The following is a 22,380-nucleotide window of genomic DNA, read 5'->3' on the forward strand; positions in this document are numbered from 1 at the left end:
GTTCTTTTCTATTTTGGGTCAATTTAAGTCAAGTTTAATATTTAGTGCCTATACAGCTAAAATTTGAGATTTTTGTCATTTCTGAATGAAAAATTGTGACAGCATGACATCATCAACTTGCTAATTTGAATATTCGTAACAACTGGTCAAGATGTGTGTTAAAAAAAATGTGACATTTCAAAATGTCATATCTTCTTTATTTCTTATCCAATTTTTGTCATTTTGTATAGTTTTGTAAGGAAAATTTTCTCTTTCTTTTGAAATTTATTCAATTTTGAGGTGGATTTCCTCTAAGTCAGTTCGTGAGATGTCAATAACTTGTGCTGTGCTTGTCATTGGCACTAAGTGCGCAGCAGTGGTTCCAGTACAAAGCAGCGACAGTATTCGACTATGAGAGTGGCTATATCGATCTCATTGTCGGTCAATATCAATCAAACAAACAATTCTTAAAGGGCTATTACTTACATTTCGTTTTATTTCTGTATCAATCTATGAAGTATGGAACATGACAATGACATGCAGATAATCATAATATTAGGGAATTGGTACTGACATGTGTATACCCCTAAAACCAGTGCAATTGCAATCAAATTACTGCAGAAGAAAAGAAGCCGATCTTCCCAATTTTAAACCTGAAACTTGACAACAAAGGGAAAAGTCACAGAGACACACTGACAGAAAAGGGAGAGAAAGTAGAACAAAGGAAGGAATCTTTGAAAAGGATATATTAAAGGTAGGGAATCCCATTTGCATGCCTTAAATGAAGAGTTGTATAAATACAGTGGTATGTTGAAGAGAGTATCATTCTAGAAACTCCCATAAAGTATTGAAAGTGGAAGGTAACATTTAGTACATTTTTATTGACCGTTAGATTTTGAATTGAATTTTTTTCGGGGCTCACCGTAAATTCCAGTACATTACTAGGCTACCTTTGCAGACCCATGTACTGCATGTGTGTCCATCATGTATATTTTGAGAAGAAAGTTCATCAGAACTTACAAACATTTCTATATACATTCTTGCCACACACTCTATATGTTATTACATCAGCTCTTATACTTTTAGATTTGTGTTTATAGATAAAAAATACAGAAGACTGCAACAAAAAGGCTTAAGTGTGGCTGACACACAGAACCACTGAGTAGTTGAGTTTTGTGCATTATTCAAATTGTAGATAACTGTTGACTTCCAAATTTCTCAGCTGTGGCCTAAACAAGTCCCCTGAGGTTCATATTTAATGTTTTGCTGCATTTTGGGAGGTCTGTAAAAGGTATTCCCTACCTTTAAAGGAAACCAAAACCCAAAGCGCAATGTGGATTGAGTGAAAGCAGCAACATTAGTAGAACACATCAGTGAAAGTTTGTGGAAAATCGGACAATCGATGCAAAAGTGATGAATTTTTAAAGTTTTGGTGTAATAAGCCAGTTCGGAGTTAGCTCATGGGCACATTGGTACAAATGACCTTTCTTTTTTCTCAGTTGGTTAGGGGCACTTCACTCGTTTTCAGAGCGACATAATGCATAAGCTTTACGTAACAATTTATGGGATTCATCAATCCCGTTCAAACAAAGAATAAACTTGCGTAGACCAGATGAGCAGAATGATCTGTCAATTCACACTTGAGAAAGCATCCATTTCATTATTTTGCATTGGATGTATTGACAATCTCTTTCTATTGATATTGCCAAATACCACTTTTGCTGTCAGGTGGATGTGCTGGCAAGCGGCATTTATAAGGATTACATGAATAATCATTACATGACAGATGCTTATCCCAGTAAATTTAAAAACCAACATGCCTGTTGGTCCGAATGACCTTGTTTCTGCTCATGCGCAAAGTGGAACTCCGAACTGGCTTATTACTGGATGAGGAGACTACTACAGTTCATGACCGTCATGTGCGAGTGGACAACACTATTAAAAACAAAGATAATTCCACAAAAATTCATTTTTTTCATGAAAATCACAAATTCTACCAACTTGATACTGACATACTTTATTTATTATGTTAAGGCAAGGGTCGTTATTATTCCCCCCGCTTTCTGAAAGCGGTCAGTCAAGTGCTCTTTTATTACGCTAGAAAAGAGAAAGCATGTTGAATTTTCTTACAATCATTGTTGTCCACACATGATGTCATAAAGGGAACAAGAGTCCATCATGTGAAGTGAAGATAACAGGATAAGCAGGACAGCATGCATAGAACAGATTACAAGAAAGGAGAAAGGTGATGGTGCATTAGTGAGTCACCCAACATAATAGGGGGAGAATGGGAACTTGAACTTGAACCCAGAAAAGGTGGAGTTGAGACAAAGTGTGTGTAATGGGGGGGGGGGGGGAGGAGATGGGGGGGGGGGAGGAGATATGGGGGAGGGGGAGATAAGGGGGGATTGATATGAGAAGCTACAAGTACTTGGTATCTGGTAACCACAAATGACAAACTTGTGACTGTCACCTTCAAGGAGAGCTGGTTCACACGGGAGCTCTTTGTTTTGAACTTATCCCCTTTCATGCCCCACCCCTCAAGAAACAATGCATGCTTGTTACACCACCTAGTGAAAACAGGGTTGGTTTCGTGGCTAGAATTCATCCCACCAAATGATGCAATAGAATTCTGGCACCAGTTTCTTGATGGATGAATATTCCTTTAAGTGAGAAACGAGTTATCCACAAGCAAATGACGGTTGTGGAAGAACTTTGATATCTGGCCAATGTTGTCATTGATTGTGTAGTCTGGAACCACAAGAGTGGTTTTAGTTTTTTTCCCTGTACGATTTGTAAATATATCAGCATTTCATGATCTCTTGTCTTTCAAATCTAAATATTGTTATTACTGAAATCTAAAAAATTCAATATTCAAAATCCTTAGAAAAAAAAATGTTCAAGCACCATAGATGGTACAAACAGAAGTGGATCTGCACATCTGTACTTGTAGCAGTAGGATAAAGAAACAGTCTGCTTTGCTTCGCTTGCAAAAGACTGTCATTTACACATAGATGGTCTGTGTATTTTCTCTTTTTCTTTCACTCACGTTTGTATTCTCAAACACTATAAGCCTATAATCTTTTATATCTTTTGTGTCACTATGAACAATCTACACAAATTGTACTCACTGGTCTGTTATACTGTTACATATTTATATATTGTTTGTTTGTTTGTACTCTCATACCCCGAGGGAGGGTCAAAGAGTCATTAGAATTCTACACAAATTCTACAAATTCCACACTCTTGTGCAATCTGTGCATTTCTCATCATTGCAATCACATGAGGTGAATTTCCCCCTAAAAAACAAACAAACAAAAACAATGTTGCACACAAAGACCAAGTTTTTAGCTTAAATTGTGATTTGATTAACATTATGAAAAGGGAGTGACAGAAATGCCAAATCGTTTGAACCCTGCAAACATTAACATCACTGCACTGTCATGTGTAAATAAACACACATTTGGTATTACTACTACTGACAGTAAATTTACTAAGGTAATGTTAAATGCCAAGCAAGATACTCAGATTTTTTTTTTTTTTTTTTTTTTTTTTTTTTTTTTTTACTCATGATCTATGAAGATTGTCAATAATTACAATCATAACAATACATCACTTGTTTGGTACCAAAAGTTAAAGGTAGGGAATCCCATTTGCATGCCTTAAATGAAGAGTTGTATACACACAGTGGTATGTTGAAGAGAGTATCATTTTAGAAACTCCCATAAAGTATTGAAAGTGGAAGGTAACATTTAGTACATTTTTATTGACCGTTAGATTTTGAATTGAATTCTTTTCGGGGCTCACTGTAAATTCCAGTACATTACTAGGCTACCTTTGCAGACCCATGTACTGCATGTGTGTCCATCATGTATATTTTGCGAATAAAGTTCATCAAAACTTACAAACATTTCTATATACATTCTTGCCACACACTCTTTATGTTATTACATCAGCTTTTATACTTCTAGATTTGTGTTTATTGATAAAAAATACAGAAGACTGTAACAAACAGATTATATAATGCAGGTGTCTAGAAGAAAGCACAGCCAGTTTATCCACTGACCTGAAGGACTGAGCAGCTGATTAAAATAATGGAGATTTCTCCATTTGCTGCAGCAGTCACACAGGATACCTCTACTACAATCACAAGCACAGGTCTGCCAACACTCTCACATCCAAATCGGGGAGATTCCACACAGCAATCAGGGAGATATCTGTGTGCTACATGCATTTCAGTTGGCGAAAATAATTCCCAAATCAGGGAGATTTTGACATTCTCTTATTCAGACATGAACAGATTTCGACATTTTCAGGGAGACTCCTGCAGAATGAGGGGGAGACTTGACAGCTCTGCAAACAGCAGTGTTTCTCCCATGTGAACAGACCCCACAGCTCCCCCCTCAAGGGGGTCAATGAACCTGTCATCAGGCAGTAAAAGTCAATGCCACAGAATCTGTTGCTGCTGGGCCTGGGAACATTCCCTCAGTGTGATGGCCCATTCATAATCAGTCATTGTTTACACTCTAATTAGCCCAGGGATTGGGTGGGGATTACAGAGGGGCTCAGGATGTTTGTTGGATGTTTTGTTTACACTAGTGTGGCATTTCCTCCTCCATCAACTCTCTCTCTCTCTCTCTCTCCTCTCTCTCCTTTCTCTCTTTCCAGGGAGGTGGGAACTCTTTCTCATAATACAGTGGGTAGTTGACAGATCACTTGTTTATTTGCTATGCTATGATTTGGTTGCAGGTTGAAGTCAGCTCCAACCTGTACTTCGGTAAACATTATGATGGGAGGGGGTTGCTACACTTGTCTTTCTATCTACCATTTGCAGATGAAACAAAAACCTAGTTCTAAAATGTGAGTAAGGGACAGAAGCAACCTATGTACACATTTTGATCAGTATAAACGATGTTAAAGGACAAGTTCACCTTCATAAACATAAGGATTGAGAGAATGCAGCAATATTAGTAGAACACATCAGTGAAAGTTTGAGGAAAATTGGACAATCGATGCAAAAGTTATGAATTTTTAAAATTTTTGTGTTGGAAACGCTGGATGAGGAGACTACTAAGGCTCGTGATGTCATATGAGTACAACAGTATAAAGAAAGTGTAAAGAAAATTCAACATATTTTCACTTTTTTCGCATAATAAAAGAGCACTTGACTTGCCTCTTTCTAAAGGCAATTGGGAATAATATTACCCATAACATATGTCAGTAGCGAGTCAATTGAATGTGTACTTTTTTCAAAAGATGAAATTTTGTGAAATTCTCTTTATATTTTCCCTACATTGTTGTACGCATGTGACATCGCACACTGCAGTAGTCTTCTCATCCAGCGGTGACTGCACAAAAACTTCAAAAATTCATAACTTTTGAACGGATTGTCCGATTTTCCTCAAACTTTCAATGATGTGTTCTACTAATATTGCTACATTCTCTCAATCCTTATGTCAATGAAGGTGAACTTGTCCTTTAAGTATTGATAAATATACAAAATGTAAACAATAGTTGTATGAAATTGTTTCTCTAATGAACCATCTACAGTTACAGTTTACTGAGAAAAATAGTGATATCTCACTTCATTGCTTTATTGCGAATTTCTATATGGTAGGATGTTTTGTGATACAACTGACCTACCGGGTACACATAGGCCTATACTATTGTAGGCTATGTATAAATGAGATAACATGTGACATCAAAGGAGGTATCATGCGATACATGTATGTAAGAATGGTAATAATAACAACAATAATAATAATAATAACTAGAATATTTTTTAAATCACTGCTCCCAATGGTAAACAGTAGGACTTACCTTTGATATCTTGTGGTAATTAATGTCATGTTTACTTGCATGTGCATGCATTCAATAATACTAAAACTCTGCGTCCTCCACTTCCCTCCATCACACATCAAGGCTTGCACTGACCTGTTTTTTTTTTTTTTGGGGGGGGGGGGGGGGGGCTGACAAGGATGGGGAGGGGTGGGGTCAGCTCTAACTCTAAGGGAAACTGGTCATCCCAAAAAATTATAACATCCACACAAAACAATGTAAAACATGATACTACTCCAAACCACTGCAGATATCAAAATGTCCTTTGACATGTCCCCTGATATCTCAAATTACTCTGGGAATCATTTTAAAGGTACATTTTACCATTGGGAGTAGTAGTTTCAGTTCGTAGTAAGTCAGTTGCATCACAAAACATCCCACCATATGAAAATTTTGCAATAAAGCCTAAAATACAAAGAGACATCACCATTTTTCTCAATAAACCATATAACTGTATACAGTTTTTAGAAACATTTTTATCTAACAATTGTTCAGATTTGGTATATTCAACAATACTTAATGCAAATTTTTACATTTGTTGTTCCTATCCCTAACTTGCATTTTAGAACTATATTGCAGCACTAAAAAGCTTTTCATCTGCAAATGGTAAATAAATAGATAAGAACACTTTAAAATCATACAACATAGAGCATTTAATGAAAGAGGTAATAAACAAGTGGGTAATAGAGTGCTAACTTGCAATAGACCCTGTACAATTGCGCTCTGAGTGTGCGGAGTGAGACGCTGGGCTTGTCCCTCATGGTGGCTGACAGAGCTCCTTTCTAGCTTTATACAAGCATGCAGTGTTAGACATGGAGCAGCCACGGTACCAGTGCAGACTCACAGTATGCGCGCAGAGCACACGCTAGCCCTCTACCCAGGTGGTATTTTCCGTCCTCCCAATAAGCAATAATGCCCCCTGCAGCTCAAAAACAGAAAGGGCAGCTTCATAAATACTGCCCGGTATATTTTGGATGATTTGTATTAAGATTGCATCGCAGATAATATGCATGGGAAGTTACAAGTTCTAAAGCCCTAAAGGAACATTTCTCATTGGCTCTCTGAAGTGCTTGCCAACGGTACCAAGCATGACCTACTGCACGTAAAAGCATGAGGAGGGCATTTACACGCAAGCCACATATGGTCAAGGTGCGCATGACAGACAGGCCAATGGGCTGGGACAATGAACCTCATTAGATCCAGCGGTGGTGCCAAAGCTGCCTTGTCCTTTTTTCATGGGCTTATGTGGACAGTGAACACAAGAGGGCGACATAAAAGGCCGATATGGACACAAAAAAAGGACAAGAGCCTTGTCTAAGCACACGCATGCAGAGTGAAGTCCACTGTTACTTGGTAGGGCATACCAACACTCTGTGCTAACAGACATTCCACATAGTCTGCCCTCTATAGGTAGTGAGTATATAACCTCTTTGGCATTAACCCATCTTGCCCAAGACACTACATGTTTATGGCTTGTGCTATATCTCTGTAGTAAAACATAAATATATCCCTCATTGACTGTTACCCCTTTTATACTGCTCATGACTTTAGCTCGCTTCTAAAGTGAGCTAACTTTGGCTCTTACTAAATCGCCCACTGCCATTCTCAACCATCTAAGGTTACGTGCGAGACCAGATCTATCTATTCTTACTTCCTTTCTGAGCATGTGAAGAGTTTAATGATGAATGTAAAAATTTCAATCTATCTTTCTTCAATATAACATGCACTGAATTCATAGGTGTCGAAGAGTACAGTCACCTTATGATGAGATGATAATTTCTGCAGCAAACTTCCCCATGACAACATGGGTCAAAGGTCATCTAAAACCTGAATTTTGAGTACCAAATTGAGGGTATGTATATGTTTCAAAGACTCATCAAATGATACATCAAACGCACAGAAAATAATCCAATGAACACAACTAGAAAGAGTATGACAAAAAGAAATTATGAAAAAACGAACAAACAAACAAACAAACAAACAAACAAACCCAACAACAATATGAACCAACATTACAATGGCCCGACATCCCACTGCTGTATTAGATTCAATATCCTTATGTCACAGCTTTGTTTACTCAAATAACACATCTCTGTCATCAATCTTAAGCCAATTCTGTAAAGCATGCAAGAAATATACGCGACATGAAATTTTGGGAATAGCCACTGGCATCCAATGCATATAGTGTTAACAAGAACTTTTGTGTGCATTTTAAGTTTGTGAATCTTGACTCTCGCAAAACTAAAATGTACATGAACATTTCTGGTTTTACAGTAAGATTTCTTATATGTGAAATGTCACCACAAAATCCTGATTAAGTCAATGCTCATTTTCTTGTTCTTTTTTTCTTTTTGGTGGTATTATTCAATTCAACAGGCTCTAAGCTTTCTAATGTTATTCCATTGTTAATCCATTCTACTTCAGTAACGAAAAGCCCGTATGACATATGGAAAGAAAGACAACTATTGCAGGGACACAGTTTTGAGAAAATAGGCTTATAAAGTGAGAGTGCTGTCAAGCACGTACACGTATTTGCAGACCATGGCAACAAACGTGCAAGCATGTAAAAGATCTCTGAAAAAGAAAGCTGAAAAAAAAAAAAAAATGTATGTGTTTTTCCGACAAAAACTGTTAAGTGCTTTATATCTCATTAAAACATAAGAATCCTCATGAGTTTCCTGTCTGGCTCTAAATCTCATTATTCACGAATCTTGACTATATGATTCCAGGTATACTTGGGGTTGTGTTCAGCAGGTCTTCTTTTTTTCCTACTACCAGTACATATTCAAAAATTATACTAATCGCCAACTTTCTTGCAAGTGCAGGAAAAATGCTTCCAAGCAAACCGTATATTGACCATATTTCCATTCTATCTCCTTACACATTGGAATTCTGTCATGTGGTAGTTGGGATATTCAAATTTTGAAATGTCAGCCAGTGTTTATTTTCATAATTTACACCAAGACCACCAATATTCTTGCTTCCCTGATTCTGTATGTTGCTACTTTATCAGGGCATCTTGGTGACAGGTCACACTATCTTCATCTTCAAAATCTCTGTGATATAATTTCAATTCCTTCATAATCATGCAATTTGAAAACTAAATATGAAATTACATAAAAGACAAGAACAAATAACTATACAGTTTTAATATTGATGTATCTTGCTGCGAGGTTTTAGATTTCTTGGCTGAATTGTTGCTGATATTTGTGGAAAGATTGCTGAATGGACAACTCCAAAAAATGGCCAATCGAAACTGGGGCAAGCAAGTTCAATGTCATAACTTACAATGATAATGAGCAGAAGTCCTGGCTGCTCTTGGCTATTGCTATGGTAACTGCTAGCATTATCTGATACAGTCAAACCTGTCTGTAGCGGCCACCTGCTGTATATGACCCCTATAAAAGCCAATTCCCTTCGAGAGAAAAAGCATGTTAAAGAACCTATCTATAGCAGCCACCTGTTTATAATGGTCACTCATTTCGTCTCCCTTGGTTGGCCGCTACAGACAGGTTTGACTGTATTTAAACACAAAATATAAATCTTTCATTCTTATACAATAGAATGCAAGGTGCCATGAAGTTTTTGTTCAAGCATATTTCTTACTTCAAATTCCTACAATTATCAATAACAAAAAAAAAAAAAAAAAAGCTTAATGTGCACTGTGTGTGATGTGACATACCTGCTTATCCCTTCCCAGAATGCTTTTGCTGGACTGTTTCCTGCGAATGGGTTGTCGCCTTCCTCTCCCTGTAGTAAAAAAAACAAAACAAAACACCAAACAAACATAAAGGAAACAAACAAAAAACATAAACAAAAATGCTACATGGCAGTCTCAGTACAGTAATATCATATATGCAAGAGAGAGAGAGAGGAGGTAGCAAATATGAAATATCCAGTGATTTGTGGTCAACTATGAAGAACCCTTCGCTAGGATGAGTACTGATTCCAAAGAAGGAACCACTCCATGGACATTTCAATCACTCTGAAATGACTGATGAATTAGACCTGTTTAGGACTGGCAATCCAGATGACAGGGGAGAAATCACTAGGCCTCAAGCCTCAGGCCATCCAATCATGGATTTCAAGTACTCTTTGGACAATGGGATGATTGTTTGGGAACAAAGTTCAGACATTGAATCTCCTTGCCACTCACTCGTACATCTCATTTCTAAGACAATGACATTCACAATTATACAAATAAACAGATAAATAACTTCTATACATGCATGTAATCTTTTATTTCAAAACACACAGTTATGGATGTCTTGATGGTACGAAACAGAATTTACACGTTGTGTAAATGAAGGGTTACAAAGACATGTGCTACAACTATAACCATGCTATAAAATAATCATTCTATTCATAATCTATTTGTTCAAAGTAATGTAATGATGATATGCATAATATAGAACACTTGGACACAATATACTATAGAGTACAACAATAACAATAAAAGCAAGCAGACACACTTTTGCAAAATAACATTTCACTGAGTTGGTAGATAATAAATAGATACTGAGATAAAAAGTGGAACAAAGGAGCCCAATGAAAAGGAGTGCTTGCCGGGATATAATCACACTGAATAAATGTTTGTCACTGCAGCTTCAGATATGTAACAAAACAGCTGAACATAAGACTACTCTGCTAACCTTTGACCTGCTCCTCATCATCTCCCACTTCATCATCTGAACTGTCCCAGTCATCAGTGGAGGATGCCATTGGCTCTGGCTGAACATCAATCTATACCACGAAAGAAGGGGCAAGTATTTATGATAGCCCAGGCATGTCAAGGCTTATACATGTGAATGTTGTAATTTTTATGCAGCATATGAGTTGTAACTGTAGATGATTATGCATCACTGGATTATAGCTGGATTAAAAGCAGACAGGTCATGGATGGCATGATGACTTCAGTTGTTTTATTGCAACTGGTTGACAAATTGTCCTGCATTGATGTAAAGAAGCGCTCAATTGATCAGTGCTTCAGCAGTAGCCATGGCAAAAGAAATCATTGGAATATATACTCTAGCAGGATTTGAACCTATGACCCGATCATGTAGGCAAAAACTCTTGTGCCTCTAGTCTATGAGTCCAGGCCCTGAAAAGTCTATGATTCAGTGATCAGGATGTTGTAGGCTCCAATCCTGCTCGATTATGTATGCCTACAGTTTCTTTTGTCACTGTTCCTACTAAAACACTGATCAATTCAGTGTTTCTTTACATGTCTATATGGCAGTTTGTCAATCAGTTGCAGTAAAAACAACTCAATGCAAGAATTCAATCAATCCAGTGGCTTTGTCCTTGGGTTTTCTTGTAACAAAGGGGGGGGGGGGGGGGGGAGAAGGAAGATATAAGATGAAGACACTTGTAAATATGAATGATATTCATATCAGTCATGCAAATCAACACTTGTAAAAAGCAACAAAGAAAAATTTGAATAAAACAATGAATGTAACTTCATTTTGCTGCAAATTTTCAAATAATGTGTTGGCACTCACATGTTTTGCAAATGGCATGGTGTCATCAGGAAAAATATTGTGCAGTTGACCCTTGACCCCAAGTCCTTCATCAATGATGCCACTAAGAGCTTCGTCAGCACTGAAGATGTTGGCATCAGACCATCTGTACGAGAAATGTGAGGGTATGAAAGGTTTGGCTGATATAGGTATATATACATGTGTAATAAAATCAAACATCAACAATATTTCACAGTCATTTTCCTCAAAAAGGAAGAATCTTAAACAGAGAGGAATAGTACCAGAAGTACTAGTATGCTAATTTCCATCACAAGTAAGAGTAAGTTTCTACCTGCTACAATCTGTAGATCCTTTTAATGTAAATGCAGCATTATACCAATTACAGAGATTAGAGATGAATTAGGGTGGTCCACAACTTTGAATTTTAGCATGCTGCATGAGAAAAGTTCTTGATGCATAGCATGCTTGAATCTATGTGAGCAAAGTCTTTTGTACTTCTGGCTCATTAGGGCTCAGACCCTGGGAGCTCTTGGGTTCTAAATGCTCTCTGGTGCTACCTTAGCCTTTACTTTTAAACACTAGATCACAGTAAATGAGCTGAAATTAAAGGACAAAAACTTTCTAGCCCAATTCAAGTAGGTTTGAGAACACAGTTGAGTCACTGGTAACTTTTTGTTTTCTGAATGTTGTCACTTATTTACATGGCAATTAGAATGTCATGCAGCCCTTAGGATGTGACATAAAATAATTTATAGAACAACCTGAGAACACTGACTACATCATAATCTTATCCTTCATGTTTCCAGTCTGTGTTGAAACGAAATCATTATCAGTCCTACTATTTCTTTGTGACAAGCAGGTGTTTTGTGTGGTGTGGGTGGGCATATGTGTGTGTGTGGATGTCACCTTGCTAACAAAATAATGTAAACATCAATCTTTTCACAAGATTCATCTTTTGCCCTGAACAGCTCCAAACATGTTGTGGATTCTTGAATCATTTTGCACAATTGCTTGATACTTGTATGTTTTAATCCAGTTCACAGAAAAGATTTCACATTTCCCTGCATGAAATCTGATGTGTTGCCCGATCCATTCGAATGTACGGCCTGCACACAAACTACTACATACACACATATTCTCAAGTTAATACTACAAGGGCACATGCATACACACTTGCACACTTGCATCATTGATGAAGCTCACGATTCCACCTGCTCAAAATGTGCTGAGAAAATTGTGGAGATATTTTCATAGGCTATAGAATTCACGCTGTGCAAAAGTAGTGTGAAATACACAAAAATTAATAAACCATGAAAACTTCTGCTTTTATAGTATAGTATAACCCCCCCCCCCCCAAATACATACAAGTGCTTTCATTTGTAAGCCTTTATACAGAGTATTTCCAACTGTATGACTCATATCATAAATGCTAAAACAGAGAGAAATCCTGTAAAGAGATTTTTGACTGACTTCTCACTGATTGGCTGTAAGGACGGAGCACAGATGACATCTCTTCTCTCCAAGAGTGTCTCAAGGATCCTGGTCTCCTGGCTGTGTCTGGATGGATCCGACTTGTCCAGACCCGAGAACGTCACCAGGTGGTCCTTGCTTTCACAGCCCTGGAGAGTCGGGTGGGCAGGAGAAATACAGTTACTCTAAAAGTGGATATTTTCAAACTAGGACGGGTAAGATGAGTTTTGCATGTTTCTAATCCCGCAGAATCAGGATATTCCTTACTAGAACATAAGATATGCAAAAACATTCACATGCTTTTATTTTTGCACTAGTTTCTGGTTGTGCGAAAGGCGTGAAAATTTCCACATCACGAAAATTTCCACTTTTACGGTACTCTGAAACCAGAAACATCTGCCAATTGAAACAGATGGCTTTTTTTTTTTTGCAGCATAAAACTTTTGCGAACTGGCGACAAGCATTCAATGTGTTTAGCATAGATAAAAACCTTCATGTGCGTTTAACTTTCACTATTCTTGGCTCCTTGCAAACTATGCGAAAGTTTCATGTACAAAAAAATGTCTTGTTTTACAGTAACAAACATTCACACTGGTAAAGTATGTGCATAGGGGTGTGAGTACTAATATACAAGAATGGAAACAAGGAATAGTTTTGAAACTCTCATAAAGTTACACTCCTCATTTCTAATTTCCTCGCTTGCCCTCATTATAGAAAACAAACTGCCTGGGAACAGTAAAAACATTATCATATTAAATTTATATAAAGACCTCCAGAAATAAAAGGCATTTTCCTATCAGGGTTGATTCAATTTGCCACAACAAAACTGCCAAAGTATTCCGTGTTTCCTTCCTCAATCAGACAAATCAAAGTCAAAGACAAACATTGTATGTGATATAAACTGGGTCTACCAGACTGCAAAATTATGACAACTTCCTGAAGATCATTTTAACCCTAACTAGGCCGGGCTATTCAGGTAGATGATAGAGCCGGGGGGGGGGGGCCTCCCAGGCCCCCCCTCCGGATCTCGGCCGTCGACTGCGCGATCGCGACGAAAATTGGCACGCGCATTGCCTATGATGTAATCTACAGTACCATGAAGTTAATTTTTTCAAAAATTATCATTTACACTAAATTATGCTAACTTATGCATAATGATGCGTGAAATCAGACAATTTGGTATAAATCACTAAATAAAGCTCAAAACAGGCACATTTTTTGTGTAAATATTCTTTTCAGTGTCCTTAGCAAATGTAAGAGAAAAAAATTCCGCAATCAGAAAAAATTTCCTAAGTATTTTATTGTTTTTTGAATTTATGTATTTCCTTGTTTTTTCGACTTTATGTTTTTCATTGTTTTTTCGATGAAATTTGTCTGTGACATTGTTCCGAACAAGAAAATGCGTTATTAATTGATTTTAATCAATATAACCCCAAAATAATCATGCTTTTATGAAATTTGTCTGTAACCACAGTTTGCATTTAAATTGTACACAAATTCACATTTTCGAGCAATTTTTGGTCTGACATGCACGTGCATATTTATGCGCAACTTCGGAACCGCGCACACGGGCATCGCAAATTTGGTGTCAAAAGATGCGGGAGACTCGAAAGAAACTAGAAATGTCGCTTTGGCGACTGGTATGCCTCCACCATAATGCATGATTTTCCCAATAGGTCTAGATAGTACATATGGACACTGTGTGATTACATTTTCACAAAATTGGCAAAATAATGGAAAGACAAGTTTGTCACAAATGTGTTGAATGTTCACCTTCCTTGACGTAGGTTTAATTGGATGAATAGGAGAGCATGTATCTAGGGATTTAAGGACTTTAACTTGACTTTGACCCATTCATACATTTAGGCATTGAGTAATTTTCAAGGTACAGGTGTGGAGAAAAAGTGCAATTTCTGAATTGAATAGAAATTGTTACCATTTTCATCTGGCCCTTGACCCTAAATTCATAAGATAATTACTTTCAGGTAGAACATGCATAATATGTACTAAGTTTCAAGGTAACTTGAGCCACTTCCGAGATATGGAGGAAAAAGTTAGTTCAACACTTTAACTTGATCTTTGACCTTTTGACCTTTGAGGCAAAAAGAGAAAAAAAAAAACTTTCCAGAGAATTTCTATTAGGTTACACACGCATACACCAAGTGTAAAAAAATAAACCTGCTGGCATTGCATAAATATGAGGGTAATAGTAAAATTTTGAAGTCTTGCACTTGACCTTTGACCCCATGAACCCTACATTCTCTAGATAATCACTTCCAGTCAGTACATGTATATACTATGTTCCATGAAGATACCTTGAACAATTTTCCAAGGTACGGAGAAAAAAAAGAAGTTTTAATAATTTTTACTTGACCTTTTGACCTTTGACCTTTTACCTCATGACCCAAACTTTCACAAGAGAATCTTAATTGGGTAATACATGTATACACTAAGTTTCAAAAAAATCTCTTTAGGCATTCAATAGATATGGTGGAAATAGTGAAATTTTATGTATTTGACCCTGACCTTTTGACCTTTGACCTTTGACCTCATGACCCAAACTTTCACCAGAGAATCTTAATTGGGTAAAACATGTATACACTAAGTTTCAAGAAAATATCTTCAGGTATTCAATAGATATGGTGGAAATAGTGAAATTTTATGTATTTGACCTTGACCTTTTGACCTTTGACCTTGAGCATGTGCACCCAAAAGTTGATAGGCACAACTTCACCCCCTAATACACATACATGCCAAGTTTCATTAGGATACCTCAACAGGTTTCGATAGTTACCTTGTCCACAAAATTCATTACGGACGGACGGAAGGACGGATGGACGGAAGGACGGACGGACGGACGGACGGAAGGACGGACGGACGGACGGACGGACGGATGGACGGACAACCCGAAAACATAATGCCTCCGGCACCACTTCGTGGCGGAGGCATAAAAAGTCATGAAACGTCGCGGCGATAGCTTCTCGCGATAGCGATACATCGCGCGAAACGTCGAGGGGGGGGGGGCCTCGGAGGCCCCCCCCCCCGGCCTAGTTAGGGTTAAGCTCTGAGGTTCTTTGAGGGAAATGTGTACCGTAAACACTGTTATTTTCTTGAAGGTTCAATCTTTGCAAATTTCACAAATGACTGTTGGGCTACAAATTTAACAACGTATGTAAATACTGCCACCTGGGCCCCGTTTCATAAAACTTGTTATCAATAACAAGTTATGACAGTTGTTTTAAGCTACTGAAATCCTTGCATCTGATTGGCTGAGAGCAAATTTGTCATAGAAATCTTGATAGAATTAAATTTGTGGAATGAACAGGCAGGCATATAGTGTAGGTACAATAGCCTTGGTGTCAAACTGCTAAAACAAAATCTCACAGAAATGTCTGTGACCTCCTCATTCGTGAAAATATCTCTATGCGAAAACAACAGCTTTTACAGAATGAGCTACTCACTGTGGACTGCTCCAGGGGGTCAAAACGGTAAGCAGGCTGGTCACAGCATGGGTAGGAACCAACCACTGTCGCCTTCAGGCTGCCCTGGTCAGCAGACTTCACAAAGACGGGAGTCTTGGGGTGCAGCCGGCACTGGCCCAGCTCAGAGCACTGGAATACCTGCATTGACAGTGTAAAGAGGTACCGATCTGTCACTGCCATGGTTCCTCCCGCAATTCTCCAAGCGCCTTCAATGCCCCCAAACAAGATTCTTTTATGCATAAGTTGATGCAATGGGAACCTGGTATACTAGGTTCCCATAAGGAATAGGTTAAAACAATGTCCAGATTGGTACAGGGTGTGGAGATAACAATCACTTTGACAGTTTCTTCAACACTTTGTGGCAGATGTAACTGTAAACATCTTTGATGGGGGACAAAAATAAATGCTCATTTGCCTTTTTAACATTTAACTTGGAAACACAAAGTTGTGAATTTGTACTTAACTCTTATGTCAGGAATAGATATTTCTGCTGTAAAATCTCAATAAGACAGTCATTTAAATCTGCAAACCGATGAACATTCATGAATTCACACACATACTCTCTATCTCTAAGAAAAATGACAAGCCTTTGTTCTTGATTGCTCTGTTACAACACTAAACAATGCCCCCAGCATATTCTCAGGCAGAGAGAGACCTTTTACTGAGAGAGAGACGTATTGCAGAGATGTTTTACTGATGACAAAGATATGATATCTGACCTGTTTGCATCTGGAACACTTAAGAACATTGACTTGTCCCCACAGCCTCCAGTAGACATCTCTCCAGGATTTGAGTTCAGTGTGAAGTGAGATGAGATAGTCATTCACATCCCATGAGGTCATCCTAAACATCCACACACACAGACAGACATGGAGGAAAAGTGGAAAACCAAGACATTGTAACCAATCAACACCACAATGAGCCATCTTTGTGTTAAAAAAAAACCCCAAAAATTCACGTGGCAAATTTCTGTCAGCAAATTAGCAAGTATATGACATCCTTACATGAAACACTGAGTCAAAATATGTCAATTTGTATTTTTCTTTCTCATAGTCCATCCCAAATTCAGGCAGCATCCTTGCTGTAGGAAGAATAACATAATTTGTTTGAAAGATAAGAAATTAAATACATAAACATTTAAAACTACTGTAAAACATGATATTTTCACGGCATGAAATTTTCGCAAATTGGTGCCGACGGCCTTTTTTGCAGCATGAAGTTTTCGCGAGTTGCCTCTTAGCATTCAATGCGTATAGTGTAAACAAGAACTTTCATATGCATTTTAATCTACGAATCTTGGCTCTCGCGAAATTCGCAAAATTAAAATGCACATGAACATTCCTCGTTTTACAGTATTCTTGAGAGTTTAAAAGAACTTTCTTCATTACAGAATGATACATATGGATTTAAAAACAGACAATCATTCATTTTATCTTGTGAAAGGGTACATGGCATAGCCCTCATAAATCTGTAACTAACATTCTATATCATTCTGTCCTGTGTTTAGTGTATCGTAAATAAAGACATAGAAGGTATGTTGTTATCCACCACCATACTGCCTTCTGCTTACCTTTGATGGTGATACACCAGCCTCCCCGTGCGGTCAATGCTGAGCCTGGTCAAATAATCATGATAATTGGTATTCATTCATCAGCATGGCGCTGGAGGGTATACTCATAAGTCTGCTCAATAATGACAGAACTAGCAAAACTACATAATAATCTATACAGCCAAATACTATTCTTTTCCTACCTTCCTAAAACACACATCTCTCACTTGCACATATATACGTTTCATATTGATATTCATAATAAATTTTATGTTCACTGCTTACAACAGGCAGTTTTAGCTTTGTCTGGACTTTCAAATACTTCATACTTATAGACAGATATACACAAAATGCAACAGAAATAAACTAGAAATGTCGCTACAGCGACTGGTTATACCCCCGCCAAACAACATTTCATAAGCTTTGGTCAAAACAACATTTGATAAGCTTTGGTCAAAAAACTGAGGAAGTAGTTAAATCCGCAAGATCTTTCCTTGATCTTCTGCCATTAATATGCCGTTACCATGGCAACATACTTTCGGGTGCTGTCGAAAAATGCGTCTTGCACATCTACAACCCAAGGAACACATCTGTGCCAAGTTTTATGGGAATCGGTTGAAAACTGAGGAAGTAGTTCGCGACGCAAGATTTGTACCCATTTTTGCCCATAATATGCCGTTACCATGGCAACGTACTTTTGGGTACTGTCAAAAAATACGTCTTGCACATCTACAACCCAAGGCACACATCCGTGCCAAGTTTTATGGGAATCGGTCGAAAACTGAGGAAGTAGTTCGCGACGCAAGATTTTTCCTTGATCTTCTGCCATTAATATGCCGTTACCATGGCAACGTACTTTCGGGTACTGTCGAAAAATGCGTTTTGCACATCTACAACCAAAGGCACACATCTGTACCAAGTTTCAAGGAAATTGGGCAAAAACTGAGGAAGTAGTTTGCAACACAAAATTTTCCATCATTTTGGCTCATAATATGTGAGCTGTTACCATGGCAACATACTTTTTGTCACTGTCAAGAACATTCAATATGAATTCCATGAGAATTGGAAGGACACTGATGAAGCAGTTTTGCCATGAAGCATTTTGCCCTATATTTTACCAATAACATGCCGTTACCATGGCAACGCACTTTTTGCCACTGCGGGAATATGTGTCTTGCACATTAACATATTCAGATGAACATCTGTACCTAATTTCATAAAAATTGATCAAAAACTGTGGGAGGAGTTCGCGACGCAAGATTTGTACCCATTTTTGCCCATAATATGCCGTTACCATGGCAACGTAATTTTGGGTACTGTCAAAAAATACGTCTTGCACATCTACAACCCAAGGCACACATCTGTGCCAAGTTTTATGGGAATCGGTTGAAAACTGAGGAAGTAGTTCGCGACGCAAGATTTGTACCCATTTTTGCCCATAATATGCCGTTACCATGGCAACGTACTTTTGGGTACTGTCAAAAAATACGTCTTGCACATCTACAACCCAAGGCACACATCTGTGCCAAGTTTTATGGGAATCGGTTGAAAACTGAGGAAGTAGTTCGCGACGCAAGATTTGCAACGGACCGACCGCCCGACCAACCGCCCCGACCGACCGTCCGCTGATTCCTATATACCCCCTTCAAACTTCGTTTGGCGGGGGTATAATTACTACTGTTACAACAAAAATGTCCAGATAAACCTGTTCGCCCCAAAAGACTTAAGAATACACACTTCTTAGCGTGTGCCAAATTGCAAGCACTGACATCAATAATGACTATGAAGAGTACAATTTGGAATACCAGTTGGACACACATTGAGATGCACTATTGAAAGTCAAGTAAACTCGTAAAATTGTTATTGCAATAAAGTAAAATTGTGTGACGAGCACAGACGTGTGACACTGGCATCTACCTGTACCTGACTTGGACGTGGCTTATAGATGCGAGCGATACCTTTATAGATTGCAATCACGGGTATGATAGAAAGTGCCAATGAAGAAGTATATCACACATGTGATAGTACTTCCGAATGGTTGTTGAGAGAAAACATCTCTCAATCACATGTTCCCAATGATAGTAATCTCATTGTTCAAACATACTTTTGTGGGATATGTAAGTACATACCTGCTTGGAAGACACTTTAGCAAGCTCTGTGATTCTCTGGTAAGCAGTCTCTTACAGTGCTGGCATCTGAGGAGAGTGATTGGCAATGAGTCACACTAAATTAGAGTTGAGATCAATCACTTTGTAAAAATACTATACTGTAAGAGAAGTATATAAGATAAAAAATGGCACAGTGTAAGAACAGCAATTACACTAACATGAATTAGGAAATGAATATCTGCAAAATCTAAAGATACAGAGGGTAATCAACATCAAGATAGTAAAACAGCATCATAGTAGATGCAGCTTTCATCAGTAGATGTAAGATATTTGTGATTCACTGGGCAATGAAATCAGACACCACTACATTACAGAAAAAAAAAAATCTACACCCAAATAACAATATCCTAGGTCAATACAATTATTCACGATGCAAAATATTTCATAGTTTCACGTGAAATCACAGTTAAACATTCCTACTTTTAACTTCTTTTGATCTTCAATAAAAAATAACCCTACAGAACATAACATAGCATTGAAAAAGAATTACCAAGAATTTCATGCAAACAAATGGCAAGCTCTTCAATTCCTAGTTTCAAGGCTAAAATTCAGTTTCTCATGTATTGTACTGTTCATTATAATGCATTTATTTCTTTATTCTGAGATCTCGGCCATCGGTGGTGCGATCGCGATGAAATTTTGCATGCGTAAAACCCGCGTCATAATCTACAAGACTGTGTTATAAGATTTTTTGAAACAATCAATTTCTAATTTTAATTAATTAATTATGCAAATTAAGCTCAAGGTGATATTTTAGCTTAATTAAAAGCATTGAGAGTCTAATTTTTGATCTGTAAATCTGTTTCAGCATATTCAACAATTGTACATCACAAAAACTTCCAAAACTCATTTCAATTCTTATGTATTTTATTGTTTTCAGAATTTCTTATGTATTTCTTTGTTTTTCAACTTTTGTTTTTTCTTTGTTTTTTCATTGGAAATTGTCACTGACCACTTTTCTACCATAATTAGCACAAAATTAATCAATGAAAGTGATTAATTGTAAAAATAATCAGGTTTTTATGCCTTTCATGACAGAGCACTGTTTTCCATAGGAAATGTACACAAAATCACAAAATTGTGCCCGTTTTGGAGCGACATTCCGTTACAAAAATGGGCGTGGCTTCGCAAAAGTATGCGCGGACGTTGCAAATTTGGTCTCAAAAGTTGCGCGAGACTTGAACAAAGAAAGTCAAGAAGCCTCGCGATGAGGCAGAATTATAGCGCGAAACGTCGAGGGGGGGGGGGCGGATTCCGCGGATTCCGGCCCTTTTAGGGTTAAATGAAGCAACATGTGAATTGTGGAAACAAACTTTGGAAAAAAAAAATCTTGATAAAACCTGTCATAAAGTGCTCAAATTGGAAGTGGCTCTTTGAATGTTACACAGTTGTGAGGGAAAATGAACAAATTACATTTTTTTTTTTTTCTTTTTTTGCAGTATATTACTCTCAACTACAAAGACATATATGAAATGTGTCATATTAAAGAGCAAGTATGGTTAAAATTCTACCAGAATGATAAGAAGCCAAAGCATAGCAGCATTTCAGCTGAACTTACTTGTACATTGTTGCAGACACATTGGAAGGATCAAAGAGTTGCTCAATCTTTTTGATGAACAATTTGCTGCAAAGGAAAATGGAACACAATCATTCATCATAATGTCATGCAAAAATGTCATCATAACTTTGAATTCTCTCTTTTCATCAAAATCCACTAAGAGTAACACTCTCTGAAATGTTAAACCTTTGAACTTAAAAAAGGTAACACCACTATCTTTCAGATTTATCATTCAATGGACATCTCATATGTGAAAGAAGCACACACAAATAAATTCAGGATGACAGTCAAGTCTGTAAAATTAATGAATACGATAATGATTAACCTGTTGAGGACGAGTCCCAAGTATGCTCGGGCAGATGTCTATGGGAAATGCGTGATGTAGCAAAATCAGTCCGTCCTCAAAGGGTTAATCCCTGCAAAGCCACCAGCACAAGCTGAGAAATGGTGGCAACCACAAGCACTGTGCCAAATGTGAAAAGCTAGGAATCAGTGTGCTAATATTCACCTCTTGAATTTATCCTTCTTGTCCTTGACTTCATCTGCCTCCACTTCGGTGAAGAGACTGGCGATCCTGGGGGAGGATTGAAGTCAGGCAAATAAAGGAGACAAAAACAGGAACAGTGCCGGGATGATTCACATAGAAGCAATAATTTTTCCCCCCTGATTTCCAGGAACATCAAACAATTGCTTGGAAGGACTGACTGTATAATCAACACTCCAGCAAAAGTGGTAAAAACTTGATTTTACAAGTGCACTCTGAATCACATCACAGAAGATTCTCTCTATAAGAGGATCGATAAACCTACCAGTAAACCCTCTTACAAGGTGATCTAAAAGGTCTAAACTCTTCATA

The 22,380-nt window shown here is 37.7% G+C and overlaps 1 protein-coding gene across 1 annotated transcript in view; it reads right to left on the reverse strand.

Moving 5' to 3' along the window:
* LOC140227697 (SANT and BTB domain regulator of class switch recombination-like) overlaps positions 1-22,380 on the reverse strand; it is a 53,357-nt gene that overhangs the window by 19,205 nt on the left and 11,772 nt on the right. The window contains exons 10-19 of the mRNA XM_072308111.1: positions 22,033-22,098; positions 21,525-21,590; positions 19,928-19,993; positions 17,820-17,864; positions 16,969-17,092; positions 16,229-16,387; positions 12,768-12,916; positions 11,319-11,442; positions 10,470-10,560; positions 9,500-9,567 (exon numbers count right to left, since the gene is read on the reverse strand). Coding sequence (XP_072164212.1) covers positions 9,500-9,567; positions 10,470-10,560; positions 11,319-11,442; positions 12,768-12,916; positions 16,229-16,387; positions 16,969-17,092; positions 17,820-17,864; positions 19,928-19,993; positions 21,525-21,590; positions 22,033-22,098 — 958 coding nt within the window. The remainder of the gene's footprint in view (positions 1-9,499; positions 9,568-10,469; positions 10,561-11,318; positions 11,443-12,767; positions 12,917-16,228; positions 16,388-16,968; positions 17,093-17,819; positions 17,865-19,927; positions 19,994-21,524; positions 21,591-22,032; positions 22,099-22,380) is intronic.

The sequence above is a fragment of the Diadema setosum genome, chromosome 4, assembly GCF_964275005.1.
Source record: "Diadema setosum chromosome 4, eeDiaSeto1, whole genome shotgun sequence".
Taxonomy (NCBI): domain Eukaryota; kingdom Metazoa; phylum Echinodermata; class Echinoidea; order Diadematoida; family Diadematidae; genus Diadema; species Diadema setosum.